Raw genomic sequence first — 22,635 nt, 5'->3', positions numbered from 1 at the left:
CCGCATACAAATTCCGGGCTGCTAACTCACCGTTCATATTATTCAACTAGCTGCACATAGCTGGCAGGAACGGGTGCTGCCCTGATCGCTGAAGAGGAGTCCTTTTGCTCAAAAATTGCACCGAAATAAATTCACACACAAAATTCACTCCCGCGGGGGAAACAACAATAATTTCCTAAAAGCAGACACACACGCACCAAGAAGAGTTTTCGAATCGACGGGATCTTTTTTTTTTGTTTCTTCCTGCGAGACTCGCGTTCCAACTATAGGTCTTCTTCTTCTTCTCGTTCTGCGGGGAAGGTTCCTTTCCTTCCCAAGAACCACAGCAGCGGAGCAGACGGCAGACGTATTTTCTTTTCCTATAAACACGGTACGTGCGAAGCGCGAGGCCGATTTTGTACACTGACTGACGGACGAAAAGCGAACGAGAAGAGCAGAAAAGCAGCAGTTTGATAGTTCGAAAACTGAAACAACTGCGTTTGGTGGTGTGCGTGTGTTTTAGTCGGGAAACGCGCCAATGTTGCCCGATCGGAGAGTACAGCCGGGGGTTTGGAGTTCGAAATCGAATTCGAACGATCCATAGTTGGGTAGCAATTCTCGCGTAACTTTTCAAATAGACCAATGTAACATATCCACCATTTTGAGAAAATCGAAGTTGAAGTTAGACAGATTATTATTTTAACTGTTTAAAAACAATACATTTTGCAATACTCGCGTCACTTTTCAAATAGACAAATCAAACTATTGCTCTTCAATCATTGTACGTGATACAAAAACATCCATCCAAATTAACTTTCAATTATTTAAAATAATCATTGATCAAAAATTGTCCAATGTACAGTTTGAAATGATGGGTATATGATTGTTACTTCGGTCATTTGGACTGCCTAACATGATTGGTGCTCATTTTCCAAAGGCGGGGCCAATCTAAAGTTAGGTACCATACTCTGAAATCTATGAAAGGGAATCTAGTATCATGTAGACAAAACGTCCAATGTAACACTGATTGATTATGTCATTGAGAAAAATCGTCCAATGCAACATTTCCGATGTACAACTTGACTTGTCAAAACGTCTTATGTGGTTTTTTCTATGTTGTAGCATGAAATTCAAAGTAAAATTGTGATTTTACCGTTTCTTCTGAATTTTCAACGTTATTATACACTGACTACATTAAAAATAGTATTGCAAAATGTATTGTTTTTAAACAGTTAAAATAATAATCTGTCTAACTTCAACTTCGATTTTCTCAAAATGGTGGATATGTTACATTGGTCTATTTGAAAAGTGACGCGAGAATACTATTTTTAATGTAGTCAGTGTATAATAACGTTGAAAATTCAGAAGAAACGGTAAAATCACAATTTTACCATAGAGGTAACTCTAAGACTAGAAGGTTCCGAAATAACGTGCTCAACTTTTTGGCTCAGCTCTGGTACTCTTTTCGGTCCCAATCTAATCGATTCACCCCTCGAAACATAGGAAAAACCAATAACCCCTCATTTTATCTGTCAAACTTTCATAGCGAATCAAAACAAACATTGCGTAGTACTAGAATTTCGACTAGAATGGGGTACGTTAATCGTTTACTTGGGACCAATAGGCTAGTCAAGAAGTGAACCAATTTCAAATCGATAGTTTCATATTGATTGTTGATTTTACTTTGAATTTCATGCTACAACATAGAAAAAAAACCACATAGGACGTTTTGACAAGTCGAGTTGTACATCGAACATGTTACATTGGACGATTTTTCTCAATGAAATAATCAATCAGTGTTACATTGGACGTTTTGTCTACATGATACTAGATTCCCTTTCACATATTTCAGAGTATAGTACCTAACTTTAGATTGGCCCCGCCTTTGAAAAATGAGCACCAATCATGTTAGGCCCGAATGACCGAAGTAACAATCATATACCCATCATTTCAAACTGTACATTGGACAATTTTTGATTAATGATTATTTTAAATAAATGAAAGTAAATTTGGATGGATGTTTTTGTATCACGTACAATGATTGAAGAGCAATAGTTTGTATCGCTTAACTCGATTTGTTAACATTTGTTACATTGGTCTATTTGAATAGTGACACGAGAATTAATGTAAACAGGTTTAACAGGTTCTAATATGTCAAATTCATGATTCAGTCATGTTGGATTTTTGTATGGGACAGCGACCGAGTTTGTTTGCAATTTGCTCTAAAACTGCACTTTTCCTCCCCGCGACCGAGGGGGACGACTCTATCTACGATGCAGGAAAGATTGTGATTTGCTGTGGCTAGCTGTGTGCACACTGAGTAGATAGAAAGAAGATTGACGACGATTCTGAAGATTTCCTGCAAAAAGATGATGCGCGATGCAAGTAGATGCGAGAAAATGAAAGAAGATTTTTCGAAGATTGATTCGCAAGTGGGAGATTTGTTGAGCATCTAGACTTGAGATTTAGATGTGTCGCCCCCCTCGCCCAGGACCTCCTCGCCTGAATAGTGACAAAGCTGTATCACCATTTATATACCCACCATGGTTTTTTTTTTCTTTGTGTTGTCCTTATTTTGGACGGCTAAGACCGCTCACGGTCCATCTCGCCACCACCATGGTTTAACGTTAACCTAGTGAATTTAGCGTCTCTTTCCGTTGTTAAAATCGTTTAAGTGGATGACGGAGCTTGACGTCACACTTCGTCAACTATTTTAGGCTGTGAACCAATTATGTTGTATAAATTTCGAAAAGCATACTTGTTTTTATAAATCATCTGCACGGTGTTTCACAAAAACCCATTAATGGGTATAAAAACACCCATTTCCGCTAAAAGTGCCCCTCCTCATCTAATGGGTAAAGGCATATTTAGCGGTGGTCTGATCTAGATCCAAATTTATGTCACATTTTAACCAGCTAAAATTAAAAAGATCAAGCCAAAGTAGATCAAACTGTGTGCGTACACAGCAAAAAAAGTTGTTGAATATTACATCGAAACTGCTGCAACCAGGTCAATCCATCGGTTGCGTAATATCACATTGTACGATGTACATCGATTCTGCGAACAAAATTACATCGATTGATGTAATATTGTTTCTGCTTTTTGCTATTACATCATTATTTCATACATCAGCTTGAATTACGTTGATCGATATTACATTTTTTTTTGCTGTGTACGCACCGGTTAGTCTATTTTTGGCCGTTCTATTTCAAACGTCAAAACCCGAGTCAAAACCAACTCACACCCTGATTTCGCGGTCAGCCATTTTTTAATCTCGTGCGCATTCGTACACGGTTTTTATCCGGAAATTACCGTGAAATTGACCTCCGATGGCAGTGTCCGGGATTGATGTGCGGCTTTAACAAAAAACCTTGAACTGCTCGTCCTCCTGCTCCTCTTGCTTCCCAGTGAAATAATAATAAAAGCCTGTATTTATTGAAATTTGTCGGGTATGATGTTGCGCAGGGGGTAAGTCACTCTGCCACATTGTGCTAACACCCACAGAAACACACTTCGACACACTTCAAACACCCACAAACACCCTTCCACCGTATGATAAGCATTTTTTATTCAATTCTGGCACCACTGCAAATAATGTTTACATTCGATTATTATTTTGTTATTGTTGTTGTTGCTTACAGTTACAACGATTCGACCCCAGATTGGTACGATTCATTACGAGGATTATCGGCAAATCTCGATACCGTCGGAAGTGATATAGTAATGGATTTTCGGGACACCACAGGACAACACTTGAATGTGGATTTGTTCTTTCCTTTATTTAACGTCGGTCTCTGTTCCGCAATCTAGTGCCAATCACCGACGGACATCGATTGCCATCCATTGACGGCAATCGAATGTGCAGGAAGGCAGCTTCCACACCTGCGTAGGATATCGCACCCATTCAATTCAACACACATGGGCCGGGACCAACAGCTTTACTTCCCTTCCGAAGGAAGACGTGACCAGAGATTTTTATGCCTCAGAAAAATCCCACCGACCTGAATGTGAATTTGTCCCAAAGGTCTCTGCTCGTAATGTCCGGCGAAAGTCGATACGGATGGAGTCTTGGAATAACGCTGAGAAAGATGGATACGGTAAGGTTGAATGACAGCCTAACAATTAGGAAAGTGAATAATGAGTATCGTTTACGTTCAGAAAGTTGAATGATGGCCCTTGCCGTTGTCAGTTTAGTTCTCTGTGTGAAACGTATCAACAAGAAGATAGAGTTGATCGTATCAAAGAGAACACTGCCCAATTGGAGCTGGAGGCACTCGTCGTGGCCACGAATTACAGGGTTCTTGGAATCGCTTAGTCCCGGGTCCGTCCTGCTGAACATTGGATGCGGTAATGGTAAATACCTGGTGTTGAATCTTCAGATCATCGGCTCGGGCTGCGCTCGGAGCGACGGATTATTGAAAGTTTGCACCGCCCGTGGCTTCATTTGTGGTACAATTCGACTGCCTAGCGTTACCTTTTAAAGCGGCATGTGCGGATGCTTGTATTTGCATAGCCGTTATGCATCACCTGGCATCGCGGGAACGTCATAGGCAAGCGATTGGGGAAATGTGTCGAGTACTTCGCCCAGGAGGACGGGCACTGATTTAAGAAAGACAATCAGGCTATATACGGTAGAACAAGCACAACAATAAACCACCGCGGAATGGAGAGCCGGAGAAGGTGGTTTCGATTGAAAATGGCGACGGGGAATCGGTGCTGCCGATTCCCACCAAAAGGACGCAGTTCCAGCATCAGGATTTGCTGGTTCCTTGGAAGTTGCGTGACATAGAACGGCAGCAGCAGGAAGCGAAGGTAACTTTTCTCAGGTATTACCATGCGTCCGAATTGTGTTTGGTGGTGGATTGGATTAGCGTGGAAGGTAGTTACTATGACCAGGGGAATTGTTGTGTTATTTTTAGAAAAGAATGAATATTTAGACCATTAATCGACTTTACTTCATCCGAAATGTGTCCCCGAAATGTGGATTTATTTAAAATACCAATTTATTTACTCATCATCAACCGCTTTCACGACACTGTAGAAATTGACCAACTCGGCATAGTTATAATTCTCCAGCAGGTCTGTCAACTGTGGCAGTTTCGTATTCACATTGACCCTTTTGAACTTTAAATTATCGATGTACATATCGGTCAGAATCTCGAAGATACGGTTCATCGTTTCGAATGTCCAAATCAATCAGTGCCTGCAGCATCTGGTGGTCCTTCGTCAGCTTGTTGTAGTGAACGATCTTTGGCTCGATCAACTTGATTAATCCGGAAAAGGTTTGCTCGTTGATATCTGAAAATGGGTGCTACGCTGTTATCAATCAAATCGAATTTGTTGAAAGTTGTTACTTACTGGTTGAAATTTCCAACTTGATCCGTTTCTTGGTGGCTTCCTTCATAATAAAATCCTTCAGAATCTAAATGGTAGAAATGTTGTCGCTTCTGAAATTCGCTTCCGCCTTGCCGTATTCACAAATCAGAAGACGTGATAGGAAGAGCCTATTCCTTTCGTTTCCATAAATATTTTTCGGCGGTATTTCCGGGATACTGTTCATAAACCGTATAAACCAGTTGTGCTTTTCAGCCTGACTGAAGGCGCCCTTGAGAGTGAGCACTTCATCAGGAGCCAGGTTAGGCGCCCATTTCGTCATCCTCCTCAAGTGAGAGGGTCAATGCTCGTTCCATGAATTAATCTGCACACAAACAACAACAAAGGAGTCACAGGAGGATCTGTCATTATCAGCGTTATGTTGTTATGGTTGAGGATATGGTTGCCAATAAATATATTTTTTCGGTTGAAGTTTTGACAGATCGGTCAAAACGATGAAACACCTTCCGACACCCAAAAACACACTGGAAACACAATAAGCACAGACACAAGGTGGCAGAGTGACTTACCCCCTGGCTGTGGCACTGTTTTTTCGCGGCCAATTTTGTTGACATTCATAAATCATCATTACAAGTGATTTTTTAACAATTTTTAAATAACAAACAAAAATTACACTTAACAAATAGCAACGCTTGGGTCGGTCACTATCGCGTCACCAAATTAGATAACCCGCTGTTCACCGAGAGGCACATTGTTATTTCCCGCACATGAAGAGCAACCCCCGGTGTGGTTGCTGCGTTATGGTGGAGGTTGCTAAATTAGCTTTAGCAACGCATTGATGCGGGTGGTATATGAAATATCGCCCCTTCGCCCCTCGTGAAATTCATCATTTGGTCTAAAGATGATGCCATTGAGTTCTCCAAGCAGGATCTCACGAACACTACACTAAAAACATAATTTTTCACACACTAGCGTATACTGTCTTGTGCACGGTAAGAATCAAACATCCATTTATGAGTAAAAGTGAACCCATTGTCAATAAAAGTGGCACCACTAATTAATGAGTAGTTCATTATGCCAATTAAGTAGTAACTGTTAGCTACTGTTAGCAGAAACTCATTGTTGTTAAAATAATTTATTCATTAGTGAGTAAAACCACCTTTATCAAAAATGGGTTAACCTTTACTCACAAAAGGGTACTTGACTGTTACCGCGCAAGCGTAGGCTTTGTTTTCGTTTTGTTGTTTATGTTTACTTTAGAATGACAGTTCTTACAGCAAACAAAAAATTTCTCACAGCTAACAAAAAAATTCATCTCACTAACACACGCAAATCGCACCAATACGAACCCGCCTGGAGAGGACTATTAGTTTGTGTGGACCGAGGCGTGCGTGGACGGCCTTCGGTTTGCGAGGCAAGGGCTTTACAATGTTTTGTTAAAAAATTTGCTAGTCCCTTTTCAATTGATGGTCGAGACCTGTGCGAAACGGGTTGAGTTTTTCGAAAGAAAATAGTTGTTCGAAAAGCTTTCGACCAACCGCCTGAATCCACGTTCTCTGTTGACAAACTGGCGTCCGCGACCTTGAAATTGATGACAGATCATCTTCTCTCACTCTCCCGTGGTCTTGGCTCGACGCCCGGCTGCTCCCCGCGCACGCACAGGATGCACAAAACGCACCAACCAACGAGACGAGATTCAAAAATCGATTTTTCTGTTTTCCGGGACAATTTATTGGTGTCGAATGTAAAACAGCGTCTGCAGTTAATAGTGTGAGAAAAAGTCGCCTTCCACAAATGGATCGCTAGACCAAGCCAAATCGAACCGTTATTCGGTGCTGTCGAAGAAAAGTTCATTGTTTTATCAATCACACATCCTTACGAGACGGGAGGCCCCGGTTTACGTTTTGAGAAAGGGAAGATGAGCAGTGATGAGGAAATTCTGGTAGGAGAACTGAAAGTGGTGTACGATTTTGTAACCCGCGCCAAGTTTCGCAAGGCTTTCGGTGCTCTGCAGAAGATTCTGCAGAAAAAGACACCGGAACTGGCGGAAGCACCCAGGGCACCCACCGAGGACAAGGACTCGCTGGAGGAATTGCTCCTGTTCGTGGTCAGCAAGTACGCTGACCAGCTGGAGCTGGAGGAAAAGTTCCAGCAGGTGTTCGAGGTCATCGAACAGGGCTTGGAGCTGTTCCCGGAACATCCGGAGCTACTGAACGAAACCGGAGTGCGGCTGCAACGGTAAGTGCTGTTGTTTTTTTGTTGGTCTTGTTGATTTTTTTTTCGTTTTTCTTAAAACACGAAACATTTTTTTAGTTTATGACATGGAAGCATTACGAAGTTTTCTGAAGGGGACACTTTCTAGGAGATTGTGGACTGGGCATAGAATAGAGAAGCTGGCACAGCAGCTGCTTTTCATTGGCAAAGGGATGAAAACGGGATTCGTATGGGATATCGGGCTGTTGCAGGCGGAAACAGTAAATGATTTGCTTGATAAGCTGAAAGAAGCTAAGTTAGTACAACAATCGCTGATTGTATTTAAAATTGGCGATGATTTTGGTATCCTCGATGCCACAGCGATTGGTAGTCTTAAATTTGAACGTTTCTGTTTCGTTAATATATCTAAATGTTTGTCGGCGCCGAGTGTTGTATCTAAATCGTGTGAGGAATCTTTATTGATTCAAAATATGTTTGATGAAGTATGTCAACAAATTGAGTTTACTCAGCCGGGTCAAATTTGGACCATACACCTGGCGCCTAGTTCAGCGTGTTTTCCAACCGTTTTCGGTATTCTAATTGGCTATCCGATCGTTTATTGGTATGATGTCGCTGAATCGGACGAGAATTGCCTTGCAGGATTGCCCTTGGAGGTGTTTCAAGTTGGGTTGACTTCTGGCGGGATGAGCGACGGTGATGTTATACCAACGATTTCATTCAGTATTCCCAGTTGTGTTGTATTGGACGGATTTGTTCAGGACCGTCTGGAGGCGTGGAATAAGACTGTTACCGATTGTGGGTTCAAATGTATACATTTTGTCAAGTGTTTGGACAGCGTTGTACTCTAAGTTAGGTATTTTTTTGTTGTTGTATAAAACTATATTTTGAGATGAATAAAAATGGAAGAGCATATTCCTATAAATATGGAAAATCAAAACACATGGACAGATTTCTAGGAAAGTTTTTGGATTTATTTCGCAGAAAGAAAAATCCAACATTGTTCGGAGAAAATTTTGAGTTCCTTGGATTTCCTGAAGTATTAGTAAAATTCTGTTCAAAATTACCCGAACTACAAAAATCCCATTAAAAGTTCTTTGGGGAAATATCAACTATTACTAATTTCCTTGAAACAAAAAAAATCTTGGACAATCTCAAAATTCCTGGAGAAATTTCAAAAAGGCCTGATTTTTTTTTAGCATTAAAAAAATACATTTCTCATAAGAATTTTTAAGACACTTACATTTGCAACAAACTTCAAACAAACACTATCATGGTCATGACCAGATTTGAGGGGCGCAATTGCCCAGGGCCGCCCGGCAATGTATCTGAGCATATATTTGTTGTATTTTTTTTTAATTTATCTTATTTTTCCAGCTAAAGCAAATAATTTTAATTTTACGTTCAATCATAAAGTTTAGTTCGGAACTTCTGATTTAGTTTTATAAGTTGGTCTGCCAAAATATTTGAGCTTGTTCATCACCAATTGTTGAGTTTATGTAAAAGATCTTTCAGCAAATAAGCTTTGCTTAATTGCAAATTAAGGTCATTGAGAAAATTGCTTGTGTCATACGCGAAGTTTGCGATTTTCAGAGTTGGTTGGAAATGCTATCTAACACGAAGCTTTAGAGTGATAATAATAATAATTCTCTAGCTAATAAATTATCACACTAAAGCTTCATGTTAGATATAGCATTTCCAACCAACTCTGATGTGTATTGTTTTGATTGACATTGAAACAATGAGAATAACTTATCTTACAATCAGGATAAGGGCCCGGATCCTAAATCTGGCTCTGGTCACGGTAACAGCAAAATACTCAATAATTTTGACTTTTGATATTTTGAACCACCCTATTGCTGAAGATGAAGCGACTGAAGACTCCAGCAAGCCATGAATTAGCTGCTAAGTGTTTTGTTTAATTGGTTCTTGACGGTTGATGAAACAAGTTCATTTCATACACTGAAAAAATAAATCACATTTCCGATGGAAAATATCCATTAGAATTTCACATAACTTTCATGTGATCTCATAATTGGGAATCGCACCACGAAATCACATAAACCTTATGTGTCCATTGAAGTTTATGTGAGTTATCACATAGAGTTCATGTGATCATGTGAATGTTATGTGAATTTCAGATCATGATTAATTTTGTTATTGGAAATATATCATGTGCGTTCCCAATGGAAACTATATGAACACTTTTTCCAGTGTACTTCGGTCCGACCTAGGGGCTGGTTATACACACTTAATTTTTTTCGCCGAGATTCCAACAGCCGAGTGATTCTGCAATTTATTTTGCTGAGATTCAGTAAAACAATTGCCGAGACTCTGCTAACAAATAACATTTTGCTGAGATACCTATCAGCTAACAAACAGATATTTTGCAGAGATAATCGGCTGTTGGAGATGTACCGAGCTAGATTAAGTGTGTAGACCATAATGACACATGTGAAAAGGGCATACAAGCTTTTTGAAAACAAACTTTTGTAGGCTCTTTTCGTATCAACCGAGGTCCCCCACGCAAACCAAGAACAACATCAGGAAGGGGAAAATTTTCCCTACCCGGTAACGTTGATGGGTTGCGTTGGTGGCATATGGGTGGCAAGAAAAGGGCATGAGAAGGTTTGTTTACAAAAAGTTTGTGTGCTCTTTTCACATGTTGTTATTGCATAGTGAAGAAAATTCAAGAAGTTATTCAAGTCAATGTTTTTTTTTTTCGCTGTATAATGAACATTTTTTCACGATCCCGGTATGGACGGAATCACGTTTTGCGTGGAAAAGCGGATACGAATGTTTGGTAATTCAAGGTGAAAATACTGTTGGTGAGAGAAAATCTTTGGAGCACGTTACGGAGGCCGATCCAGAACCTCTAACGAACGTGTGGAAAGAAGAAGATGCCAAAGCACGGATCACCATCGTTTTGCTCGTAGACTACAGGCAGTACCTGCTGATCCCCATGGGCCTGGGAAGAATTTGAAGAAATGTCACCAGAAAACGACGATGTCCACCGGTGTGTCGTACCTAAAGAAGCCAAGTTTTCCGACAACGGGGACATGGAAGGCCATCTATTCCGGATGCTGGAATTGTTTGCGAGGCTCGCGAGTGCGGATCAAGATCTCGACTAAAGGTAGAGCACAACGCTAATCGCCCGTTTCAATAATCTAAAGATTCGGTCCGGTAATCCCTAGAAATTTTCTCCGTAAAAGTCGGAATTTTGTGCAGAACACTTTAGGGATTCCCTCCAAAAAAAAAACTCTTGAAATTTAATCTACAATTCAAGCTAAACTTTTCAAAAGGACGTATGTAACATTGGATAGGAAATTCGATACATACACGCAGAAAAATGCATATAAGATATTCATTAAAATACCTTTTGAAATTTAGCCACAAGGAATTTTCATGATGTTCAATGTCACACATTATGAAATCAAATTTCTTGGGCAAATCAATTCGTATGTATTTCATAAGGATTTAGTCATAAAATCATAATAATACATTTTAGTTCATAATGATGCATTAAGAATTTTGAAAATTGAAACATACATATAGGACAGCAATGTCCATATGAGATTATTAAATCCTATTTAAAAGCTAATGCTATTGTTTAAACCTGTTTCTACTATAAGTTGGATAAAGGGATGACGTTTAAGGGAAATATGAAAAATCTTGGAGTTTCGCAAACTTTAGATAAAACAAAATGATACACCTTGATTGATTCGTCGGTACCACCTCTTGATTGTTACATACACCCTGCATGATTCGTCGATTTGACAGATCGTTTTGCACATGCGTCAGATCAGATACACCGGTTTTAGTTTTGCAGTGAAGGTACGTCGATAACTCGGAAAGGAATAAGGATACTGCAAGGGATACTGTCTGTTGCGCTGGGAATATGTGCAGAAGCAAACTGCTGTGACTCATCAAGCTGGGTGGCTGCATCTAAAAAAATATTTATAATATTTATGTTCTTAAACCCTAGTAGCTGAATCCCGTTAACATCCATTTTGTATCTACTTAGGCTCTGAACCATCTGGCGGATTTTTTTTGGTTAAAATTTGACAGATGGAAACTTATCGATTATATATCGATCGGTTATAACCAGCGAATTCAAATACATAAAGCAACCAACGATACAGACAAAACGGTTGCTACGACTACCATGACAAACTCGCTCTGTAACAAAGCTCGATCCGAGTGGTAGAAGGATAATGATATATTGCTTGCCTGCTTTGTTGCAATATACACGGATGAGGACATAGCTTGATATGAATCGAGAAAAGACATAACAAAAAAATTCCCATTAACACACGTGTATCATCTTCGGCTTTACTTCGTGAAGCAGCTTGCCAATAATTTGCTCGTTTCCTTCTACCGCCCCGAATGAGTTGGGTCGCACGAGCTGCTTGTCATGACAAAGAACGGTGAAGATTATATCATTATTGTTTTCCACTTCTGACATTGCGTTATTATTCGGTTCGTTGATCGCTTGTTATTTTGTCATTTGGAGATATTTTTGATTCCTTGGTTATAACCCTGCTATCGGAGCGTGGTTATTTCTGACAGACAAGAAGTTAAATTTTGACAACCGTCGCTTAGTTCTGCTCGAAAACCGATTGATCGGTAACACAGAAATAACTTTCGAAATGTCACTTTTAACCAAGAGTTAACTTTTACTCGGCAAATGGTTCACAGGCTAGTTCACAGCCTTAGGCTCTGAGCCATTTGGCGAATTCTTCGAGATTTTTTAACTTTTGGTTAAAATTTGTCAGATTTTTTCCCTTGATTTGTTTTCCGTCAATCTTGTTTTTCGTGCTGAGCACCAATGCCAGGAAGGCAGCTCCCACACCTGGGCCTTACCTATCGACCCATCAACTCATGAACCGGGACCAACGGCTTTACTTCCCTTCCGAAGGAAGGCGTGATCATAGATATTATGCCTCAGAACATCCCTGCGGCGCCGACTGGGATTGAACCCAGGGCTGCTGGGTGGAGAGGAAAATTTGACAGATGGAAAGTTATCGATTAACTCTGCTATCCGAGCGTGGTTATTTCTGACAGACAAGAAGTTAAATTTTGACAACCGTGGCAAAACAGGTCGATCGACAGCACGGGGATTTTCGAACATTTTTTTTTGTTCATTAATTTGATACGGCTACACCGAATTACTTTTACAGAGCCGAGGATTCTTGGTCACTATACAATACATCTTAAAACTATAGTCAAAAGGTACAACACAATAAACACTTCGACAGTGAGCATGCATAAGGGCCTATACGCGATGATCGATTCTCTTCATCGATTTTCTCTTTGCATTGCTACAGCTAAGCGAAACAATTTTGTAGAATTTATTCAATGTAGAGTTGTAACAGGTTGCATTGGCTATCAAAAGCAACAGCAAACGCACCGACAAACGTTAAATCTAGCGAGTTATTAACAAAAGAGAAAATCGATTAAGAGAATCGATCATCGCGTATACGCCCTTATGAATGCTCACTGTCGACTTTATCTTCCGCTATCCAAAAAGCCTCTTCCATCAGAACTGGAGCCGCTTCCAGTGGTTTCATGGTATGGCATTTACGCCATCGTGGGGCAAAGCGCTTCCATTGCAGCACTCAAACACTCATCACGAAACGGTTGCTTTCCTAAGTCGACGTCCCATCGACCGAAAGAACTGCTGATGAAGAACAATGAGGAGGTCCACACAATGGTTGCTGCCGAGAAAACAGACGATCGCGTGGCAAGTGGTCTGCTTTTGTCGACAGCCGAGTGAACACCTGATTTTCGAACATAGAAAATAACTTTCGAAATGTCACTTTTAATCACGAGATAAATTTAACTCTGCGATGCGAATGGTTCACAGCCTTCTAGCTGATTTGTTTATTATCGGGGTTGGAATCGATTTTTTTTTGTCAGTGCGAACCTCAACCTAAACGGCACCGGTGGTGTAGTGGTAAGCGTGATTTCCTCTCACCCCAGCAGGCCTGGGTTCAATCCCAGTCGGCGCCGCCGGGATGTTCTGAGGCATAACATCTCTGATCACGCCTTCCTTCGGATGGGAAGTAAAGCCGTTGGTCCCCGGTTCATGAGTTGATTGGTCGATAGGTAGGGTCTAGGTGTGGGAGCTGCCTTCCTAGCACGTCGGTAGCATTGGTGCTCAGCACGGAAAACAAGATCGACGGAAAAAACAAACCAAAGGAAAAAAAAAAGTAGGTTTTAAAATCAAACGATCAAACTTACATTTTTTGTCAGAAAACAAGCAGAGCCGATCTTGATACCCGATCCAGGTTGGAACTGGATAATAAACAAATTCACTATTAGAAACTTGACGCATCTGCTTGATTGAAAATGATTTCTTTGTTTTTTTTTTACATATCTTGATAGAGCTGGAATAAGGGCGTAACAGCTTTTGTAAACAACAATGACTTTTCTCGATGATTTTTAGGAATTCAAGTCACGCCCACGCAAACCATTATTTCCGTCGGGTAGGGGAAATCTTACCCTACCTGATGGTGTTGTTGATTAGTGTGGGCGAGCATTGACTTTCAAGACATTACGCCCTAATTCTGGTTGTATCTTGATATGACGATTCACTGTGAGCGTATCTGCATAATGGACTCTTCAAAATTAATCAAAATTGTAGACTATGCATACAAAGGCGTATCCAGGTTTCGAGCTAGGGAGGGGCGAAAAAAATACTATGGAAAATGTGGCCAAATGCCATTTCACCGAAAGCCTGTCCCCTATGGCTACGCCTATGTATGCCGAATATGAGGGTACACACTTAGAAAAAATCACCGACTTCGGTAATTCATTTACCGAATTCTCAACAGCTGAACGGTCGGTAATGTTTTCGGTAATCGAGAACATTACCGAAAAATCCGTAAACTGGATCAGCAAAATTAGCTGTCAAATTTACCGATGTTCATTGTTTGATTTATAGTCGACTTTACCGGAGAACTGTAATGTTTCAAAAAGGTAACCGACTCAACTGTAATTTGCTTTAATATTGTTTAAAGGTGGCGGTACCAATTGCAACCCTGCAAAAATTTGACTGCAGTCGTGATCAATGTGTTAAGGTATTAGTACACGAGACAAATATTTGTCTTAATTTGACTGATACATTTAATGTATCTGTCAAATTAAGACAAATATTTGTCTCGTGTACTTATACCTTTAGTGTTGCAGTTGTCGGAAGGATTCGGCGCTACACTGAAAACAGGGAAGCATTGGATGAAGATTCCAAATGTTGTTTTCAGATCGTCGCCAACGGGAATGGAACTTGGACCGACAGAAAAAAAAGCAACAACATCAGCCATCTGTAATCGATATTTATTTAGATAACGAAAATTAATTACTTACGGAAAATATGCCGGTCTACCGGTTTACCGGTTTCCGGTTTGCGAAATTCGGTCATTTCAGCAATAAAGCGAGAAATACCGAAACATCTGTAATTTTTAGCATTACCGATCTAAGACGGTAATTTTTTTACCGAACTCAGGGTCTCTGTTTAAGTGTGTATATACATGAACATATGCTTTTAAAACTTTCAATTTTCAAATAATGCGCCAAACATTCTCACTCTAAATTCGTCACGGCCTTAGTAAAAAAGCAATCAGCAATTTGGGGCATTCGTTTTACCACGTTACCACATTTTCTTGTTCCTTTGCTACCGGATCACATGTTCGTAGGTGCGCGTGTCCTTGTTCGCTTGTTTGAATTATCAGAAATTATATCGAAGACCTTTGACTGATCGGAAAGTGAAATCGAGTTCTCCATATATTTCCGTGTCATATCAAATTGATCAGAAATTCTTCTGATGCTCTTCGGTTAGTTAGAATGTGTTTTCAAAATATAGGGTTGATGAGGAATCATGTCGAAGATCTTCAAATTATCAGATATTGAAATTAAATCCTTTGAATATTATTCCACAATATCAGGTTCATTAGGAATTCTTCCGAATTATCAGAAATTATATAGAAGACCTTCGACTAATAGGAAACTGTAATCGAGCTCTCCGTATATTCCCTCATCATGACAACGTGATCAAAAATTCTTCTAAAGAACTTCGATCCGTTAGAATGTATTTTAAAAATATAGGGTTGATGAGGAATCATGTCGAAGATCTTCAAATGCCTAGAAATTGAAATTAAATTCTTTTGAATATTCTCTCATCATATCAGGTAGACCCGAAATTCTCCAGAATTATCAGAAATTATATCGAAGACCTTCGACTAATAGAAAATTGAACTCGAGTTCTCCTTATATTCCCTCATCATATCAAATTGTGCAGGACTTGTTCAGTAGAATTTTTAATCAATTTGATTTGATAAGGAAATATATGGAGAACTCGATTTCAATTTCCGATCAGTCGTAGGGTTTCTATATTTTTTCTGATGTTTCGGAAGAATTCCTGGTCTACCTGATACGATAAGAGAATATTCATAGTATTTATTTTCATTATCTGTCATTTGAAGATCTTCCACGTGATTCCTGATCAACGCTATATTTTGAAAATGCATTCTAACTGACCGAATATCATCGAAAAAAATCCTGATCTATTTGATTTGTCAAGGAAATATATGGAGAACTGGATTTAAATTTCTGATCAGTCGCAGGTCTTCGATACAATTCCTGATAATTCGGAAGAATTCCTGATCATGGTGGGATAATTTTTTTTTCCCTGATTTGTTTTCCGTCAATCTTGTTTTCCGTACTGAGTACCAATGCTATCGACGCCAAGAAGGCAGCTTCCACACCTGCACCCTACCTATCGACCCATTAACTCATAGACCGGGGGCCACCGGCTTTACTTCCCTTCCGAATATCAGAGATGTTATACCTCAGAAAATCCCGACGGCGCTGACTGGATTGAACCCAGGCCTTCTGGATTGAGAGGCAATCACGCTTACCACTACAAAACCATCCCCACTATTTGGTGGATACTATCCCAAGTACTAAATTTCAATATCTGATCATTTGAAGATCTTCCACGTGATTCCTGATCAACGCTATATTTTGAAAATACATTCTAACTGACCGAAGATCGTCAAATGAATTTCTGGTCAATTTGATAATTGCCGAATGATTGGGAAGTAAATAAGTCACTGAAAGCAGAGCACTCAGCCAGTAGCTGAGTCAGTGCGTTTATTCTTTCGTGATGGTACCCAGTCCTTATTTTGAATGACTGAGCGTATATATTTTCTATGGAAAAAGGCCTCAATTACATGCTGTGTGAGCGAAGGCAAACGGTGTTAGTCGCCTGTTCGTTAGTGACTGAATAGTTTTTTGGCTCTTTCACTGCTTCTTCTTCTACTGTTGGGTAGTCTGGATAGAGAAATGAATTGAAAAGCCTAAGCAGTCAATAATTTTACACCCTGCTTGGAAGTCAAAATTCTTAAAAACTTCTTCAGCCATTCTTGGAAAAAATCTGAATTTCTGGAATAATTTTTGTTGTTTTTTGTTTGCCTAAGTTCGATCGATTATTAATTTCGTATATTTTAATAATGAAAACCCATTTTCTTGATCATTAATATTTTCCATTTTCCGCACGGACGCCCATTTCGCGCACTCCACTAGCTATGGTCGCTCATTGGAAGCATCGATCTGCTTCGAGCGGGTCCTGTTGCAGGAGCCCAAGTATCTAAAGGCATATCAAAACCTCCAGAACACCAAGTGTGAGCTGGTCGAGCGATGGCATTTTCGGATGCTGAACGACGAGGTGCGGAATGCTGCCTACCGGGCAGCGATCCAGAACCAGATCAAAGCCGGCCACGGCGAGGTGCTGGATATTGGAACCGGAACCGGGCTGCTGTCGCTGTATGCGCTGAACTGCGACGGTATCCGGAAGGTGGCCGCTTGCGATGGATCGGAGATCATGGTGCAGATAGCTCGGGATGTTTTCGGAGCGAATGGGTTGAGCGATAAGATTTGTCTGTTTCAGAGCTTCTCGCAGGATTTAAAGATCGGAGACAAGTTTTCGCTGATCGTGACCGAGACGCTGGATTCGGGTGCATTTGGGGAGGGTATTTTGGAGACCTTGATCCATGCGAAGAAGAGTCTGCTGCTGCCGGAAGGGCAGATCATACCTAGTCAAGTAATTTTGCACGTGTCCGGTTACAGGTCACGTGCACTAACCGCAAGCAATATTCTGATCAACGAAGCTTTTAGCAGTGATTTTAATCTACCGAGCAATTGTTTGATTTCGCGCGAAGGAATCAAGGGCTACGACGCCGAGGATGTTAGTAGAATTAAGGCAAACGACGATTTTGACTTCGTTACGGATACCGTCTGTACGATGACGGTCGATTTTAATGATCTCGAGTGTTTGGAGCGCTGCCAGGAAGGGCTGGAGGAGTGTAAGTTCGAGCTAACTTGTTCGGAAGATGGCATTTTGGATGGCTTCGTTGTTTGGTTCGATCTCATGTTGGATGATGAAAATAAGATAAGCACAGATCCAACAGCCAACACTTGCTGGAATCAAGCGATATTTAAGCTGAATCAAAGGCTCCCGGTAACCAAAGATCAACGACTGCCGCTGGCTATGTCGTGCAAGGATGGATCCCTTGCAATCACCCACAATCTTAATTCCATGGATAATCAAATTTGCATTGACGAACACGTGTTGGAGTTTCTAAATGACTCTGAATATTATACTAAATTGACCACTGATACCGAACCGTTGGATGACCTAGAGAAAGTTCTTGATTTATCACTCTTCCCTTATGCGGGACTGAAACTACTCAAAGAGGGAAAAACCTCCATGCTTTTCTGTTTGGATCGAGCTGAAGATCTGATTGAATTTCTCGCCAATCAAAACGACATTCCAATGTCTGCCATTATGCTGCTAAGTTCTCTGCCCGAAGCATTCCTCCTGAACGATTACACACTGGATCTAATCATCCTCCAGCCAGTTGATGTATTCGGTCAAATCAATAGCGAACACTTTTGCCAGTACCAATCACTCTTCCCAAAACTCAAACCCATCGGATCCATCGTCCCCTCGCAGGTGGAACTGCACGGCAGCATTATCCATTCCGATTGGATCGTAAAGTGCTGCCGCGTGGAGAACCCGGAACTGCACCAGTTCCACATCGACCGGTATCTTTCCACGTTGGAAACGGAGAATCACCTCGATCTTGGCCCATTCACCTACGGGAACCTTTCCGAACCGACAAAGCTGGCCGAGGTGTACTTTGATGGGAAGCTCCACGAAGCGACAATGGAATTGACTCTCAATGAACCAACGAATCCGAAACATATCCATGCCATATTGTATTACTATCAGATCGAATTTCTGCCGCAGAAGGATTTCCTCAGCACCCAACGGGTGCAGAGCTTCGCTAAGCGGTCAGCGTTCATCATTCCGAAGGATGCATTCCAGCGCCCGGTTGCGGCAGAAGGAGCAGAAGGATCAGAAGAAGACGATCAGAACCAACCCAAAGTGGACAAAGTCAATATGAACATTGTGCAAAATCATGGCGTTATCAAGTGCAATCTGCTCGGCTGTCAGTAGGAACAATATTCTATTATTATAAACAGTATACAGCATCGCGTAGATATTATTACTAGACTCGCACACTTCTTTGTAAAAGAGGAAAACCTAAAATCTATTATGAGAAGAAGAGAATTGAAATACACATTAAGCATACCCAACACATACACTTTCCGAGGACCCTACCTAGAGTACCTGTAGTATTGCAGAATAGACGAGCCTTGTTTGCCGAGAGTGGTGGAGATATCACAGCCCTTAGTTAGTCGTTAACATTATGATATTACAGCCCATGTAGGTTTACTTCCCAAGCTATCCCTTCAACGTCACTATGACAGGATCAATCACGAATACAAACAAGTTGCGTAACGGTGCTTTCTTCAGTATCGACCTGGATTGCAGAGAAACTTAAGTCACGTCCCAAGCAGTTTTGGAAGTCTGTCGACGAACAACGTCATGAAGCTGGATCATCTATGATACATAATGGAAACGTGGCCTTATCCACGCCTGATATAATTTTTTCCAAGGCTAATCGTCAACTTGGCTTCATCTCTAAGATTGCCAAGAATTTCCATGAGCAGAATTGATATCAATCCCGAGATGTTTTCCAGGGCTTCCTCGAAACGCAATTCGTCGTACAATGTGGGTCCTGACGGAATTCCATCGGCATTCCTCAAAACGCACTTGGTCAGTTTGTTGTCTCCACTGCTACACGTTTTTCAACGGTCCGTGGACGTCAAGGTTCCTTTCCTGTTGGATGGTAGCGCACATGTTTCCAGTATACAAGAAGGGCAACAAACAAGACGTTGGCAACTACCGTTGGATCAACTCGCTTAGCGCTGTTGCTAAATTGTTCGAACTCGTTGTTATGGAACCGTTGCTTCCTCACTGTAAGGCCGCGTTCAGAGTAGACGTGACACGCAACGCGTCACCCGTAAGTAGCTTTCCAGCGAACATAGCTTAAGAGACCGTTCATCTCACTTCTAATGGTTCGATTCCCAGGAGACGGCAACGCTCCTCGTACGGTGGCAAGTTTGTTGGGTTACGCCAGTTGAGGAAACGTTGAACGGATTCAATTCAATTGTGATCCAGCTAGCATGGAAAGGGCACCAAACAACTAAAGTTGACTCCAATAAGGATCGCACAAGCAAGCAGTAGAGTGACCTGAGGCATAGCGGTTCACGGAACTCGGCGGCAATTTTGAAAATAAAGCCCAATTGTCGATTAGCTCTGGAGATGATGTCATTGTAGTGGATTCTGAAAGTGAGTCTGCAGTCCAAGGTAACGCCGAGATCCTTTATGTGCTCTACACCAGCAAGACAGCGTCCGTAGAGAACATAGTCAAACATGATTGGTTCGATTTTTCGGTGATAGGAAATAATGTTACATTTTTCGATGCTTAGACTCATCAAATTTCTTGAGCACCAGTCAGCAAATATACCTAACATATTCTGGAGATCCCAACAGTCCAAGAGACTTTTAATAATTTTGTAGATTTTTGTATCGTCTGCATAGGAAACGCGGCATCCTGATGGTATCAGAAAGGCGACGTCGTTTAAAAAGATCGAAAACAGTAGCGGTCCTAGGTTACTGCCTTGCGGAACTCCCGAGTTGTTTGAGAAAACATCCGATTCCGACGCGCCAATCTTCACCAAGTAAGATCTGAACCAATCCACGGCCGTTGACGAGACGCTAAGTATCTCCAGATTGGCAAGCAAGATATTAAGGTGCCATGCCATCCTGAATCCATGCATCGCAAACAGTTAGAAGTAAACTGCACCAGGTTCGTGGACACGGAGCGCTTCGGGTAACAGCCGTGTTGCTCTATATCGATATAATTTTTGAACATGTGAACAGAGCATCATTTATGATAATCTCGAACAGTTTTGAGCAGGCACATAGGGAGGTGAGTCTACGATAATTTGCAACATTCCGTTCATCTTCTTGACAATAGCCCAGTATTTCTCAATTGGGCGGAGCTCTGGCGTGTTGGGAGGGTTCTTGTCCTTGGGAACCACCTGCACGTTGTTGGCGGCGTACCACTCCATGGCCTTTTTACCGTAATGGCAAGATGCCAAATCCGGCCAAAACAGTACGGAACAACCGTGTTTCTTCAGGAAAGGCAGCAGACGTTTATTCAAACACTCTTTCACGTAAATTTCTTGGTTGACAGTCCCGGAAGCTATGAAAATGCTGCTTTTCAAGCCACAGGTACAGATGGCTTGCCAAACCAGATATTTCTTTGCGAACTTTGACAGTTTCATGTGCTTGAAAACATCTGCTACCTTTCCCCTTCCTTTTGCCGTATAAAACTCCTGTCCCGGAAGCTGCTTGTAGTCGGCTTTGACGTAGGTTTCGTCGTCCATTACCACGCAGTCAAACTTCGTCAGCATCGTCGTGTACAGCCTCCGGGATCGCGCTTTGGCCGTCGTATTTTGTTTATCATCGCGATTTGGAGTCACTACCTTCTTGTAAGTCGATAGTCCGGCTCGTTTTTTGGCTCGATGCACGGTTGTAGACGATACACCCAGCTTATTTGCGGCATCTCGGAGAGAGAGGTTAGGGTTTCGCTTGAAACTACCGGCAACTCTCTTTGTCGTCTCAGCGGCTTCCGGTTTTCGATTTCCCCCGATCCAGACTTCCTGGCTGTCGACAAACGTTCCCCAAACACTTTAATTACATTTGTAACGGTTGATTTGGCAACTTTTAGCGATTTTGCCAACTTTGCGTGCGAGTAGCTCGGATTTTCGCGATGCGCGAGCAAAATTTTGATACGCTGCTCTTCTTGCTTGGACGGCATTTTGACAACTGAAGAGTGAATTCCAAAATCAAAATAGGAGCAACATTCTACACACACACACACCTTGAAAATGAGGGGTGTTCAGGTTTTTTAAATGCAAAATTGAAAGAAATACGTCAAGTTGATATTGACCAAATTTTGACCGTATCACCCTTTAAATGCGAAATTTTAGGGTATTTTCATTCAACTTCATTTTACTTTACTTTAAAGTTAATAAATAGTGTAATAGAAATTAAGTAATTGCACGAGAAAACTCAAAGTTAAAACATTAAATGACTCACTCATTAGGATCAAATATAAAATATGCCTGGTCAGTGAAATAGGTATGTTGCATAAAACTATAGTATAGAAGCTTGAAAATAATCGTATAAGTTTTATTAAGCTAATGACGCTTAGTAACCGCTGTGCCCTCCATTGTTAAGTAGAACCTTGTTCAAACTTCTAGGCATTGACTCAACCAAGATCTGAAAAGTTTCCTTTGGTATAGCATACCACTCTTTTTGAACTGTGGTCCATAGTTGATCCGTATTTGAAAATGCTTGTCCAGATAACTTTCTTTTAAGCTCGTTCCATAAATTTTCGATGGGGTTCATGTCAGAAAATTAGCTAGGCCATGAAATAACCGACACTTTGTTTGCACAAAACCACTCCTTTACATACTTAGAAGTGTGTTTCGGATCGTTGTCGTGCTGTAAATGCCATACAAGAGGCATGTTCTCTTCTGCATAAGGGAGTATAACCTCCGCCATGATTTCTTTGTATTCAAATCTGGTCATGATGGAATTAATACGGAAAATGGGACCCACTCCATACAAAA

At 41.1% G+C, this 22,635-nt stretch overlaps 2 protein-coding genes and 1 pseudogene across 2 annotated transcripts in view; 2 read left to right on the top strand and 1 right to left on the bottom strand.

The window, feature by feature from the left end:
* Positions 1 to 430, bottom strand: part of Sfmbt (Scm-related gene containing four mbt domains) — a 37,350-nt gene extending 36,920 nt beyond the window's left edge. The window contains exon 1 of the mRNA XM_065234202.1: positions 31 to 430. Coding sequence (XP_065090274.1) covers positions 31 to 37 — 7 coding nt within the window. The 5' untranslated portion in view covers positions 38 to 430. The remainder of the gene's footprint in view (positions 1 to 30) is intronic.
* A 3,003-nt stretch (positions 431 to 3,433) lies between these two features.
* LOC135711438 (alkylated DNA repair protein alkB homolog 8-like) lies at positions 3,434 to 4,908 on the top strand (annotated as a pseudogene).
* Positions 4,909 to 6,936: 2,028 nt separating this feature from the next.
* LOC135711376 (protein arginine N-methyltransferase 9-like) lies at positions 6,937 to 19,236 on the top strand. Its single transcript, XM_065234231.1, has 2 exons — positions 6,937 to 7,551; positions 17,107 to 19,236. The coding sequence occupies exons 1-2, from the start codon at positions 7,232 to 7,234 to the stop codon at positions 19,040 to 19,042; spliced, it is 2,256 nt and encodes a 751-aa protein (XP_065090303.1). The 5' UTR covers positions 6,937 to 7,231; the 3' UTR covers positions 19,043 to 19,236.
* Positions 19,237 to 22,635: the final 3,399 nt, after the last annotated feature.

This window comes from Ochlerotatus camptorhynchus, unplaced genomic scaffold, assembly GCF_037179485.1.
Source record: "Ochlerotatus camptorhynchus isolate MF236.1 unplaced genomic scaffold, CSIRO-AGI_Acam_v1.1 ptg000432l, whole genome shotgun sequence".
Lineage (NCBI taxonomy): Eukaryota > Metazoa > Arthropoda > Insecta > Diptera > Culicidae > Ochlerotatus > Ochlerotatus camptorhynchus.
Note: the sequence above shows the minus strand (reverse complement) of the source record. Positions and strands in the feature narration are given on the sequence as shown.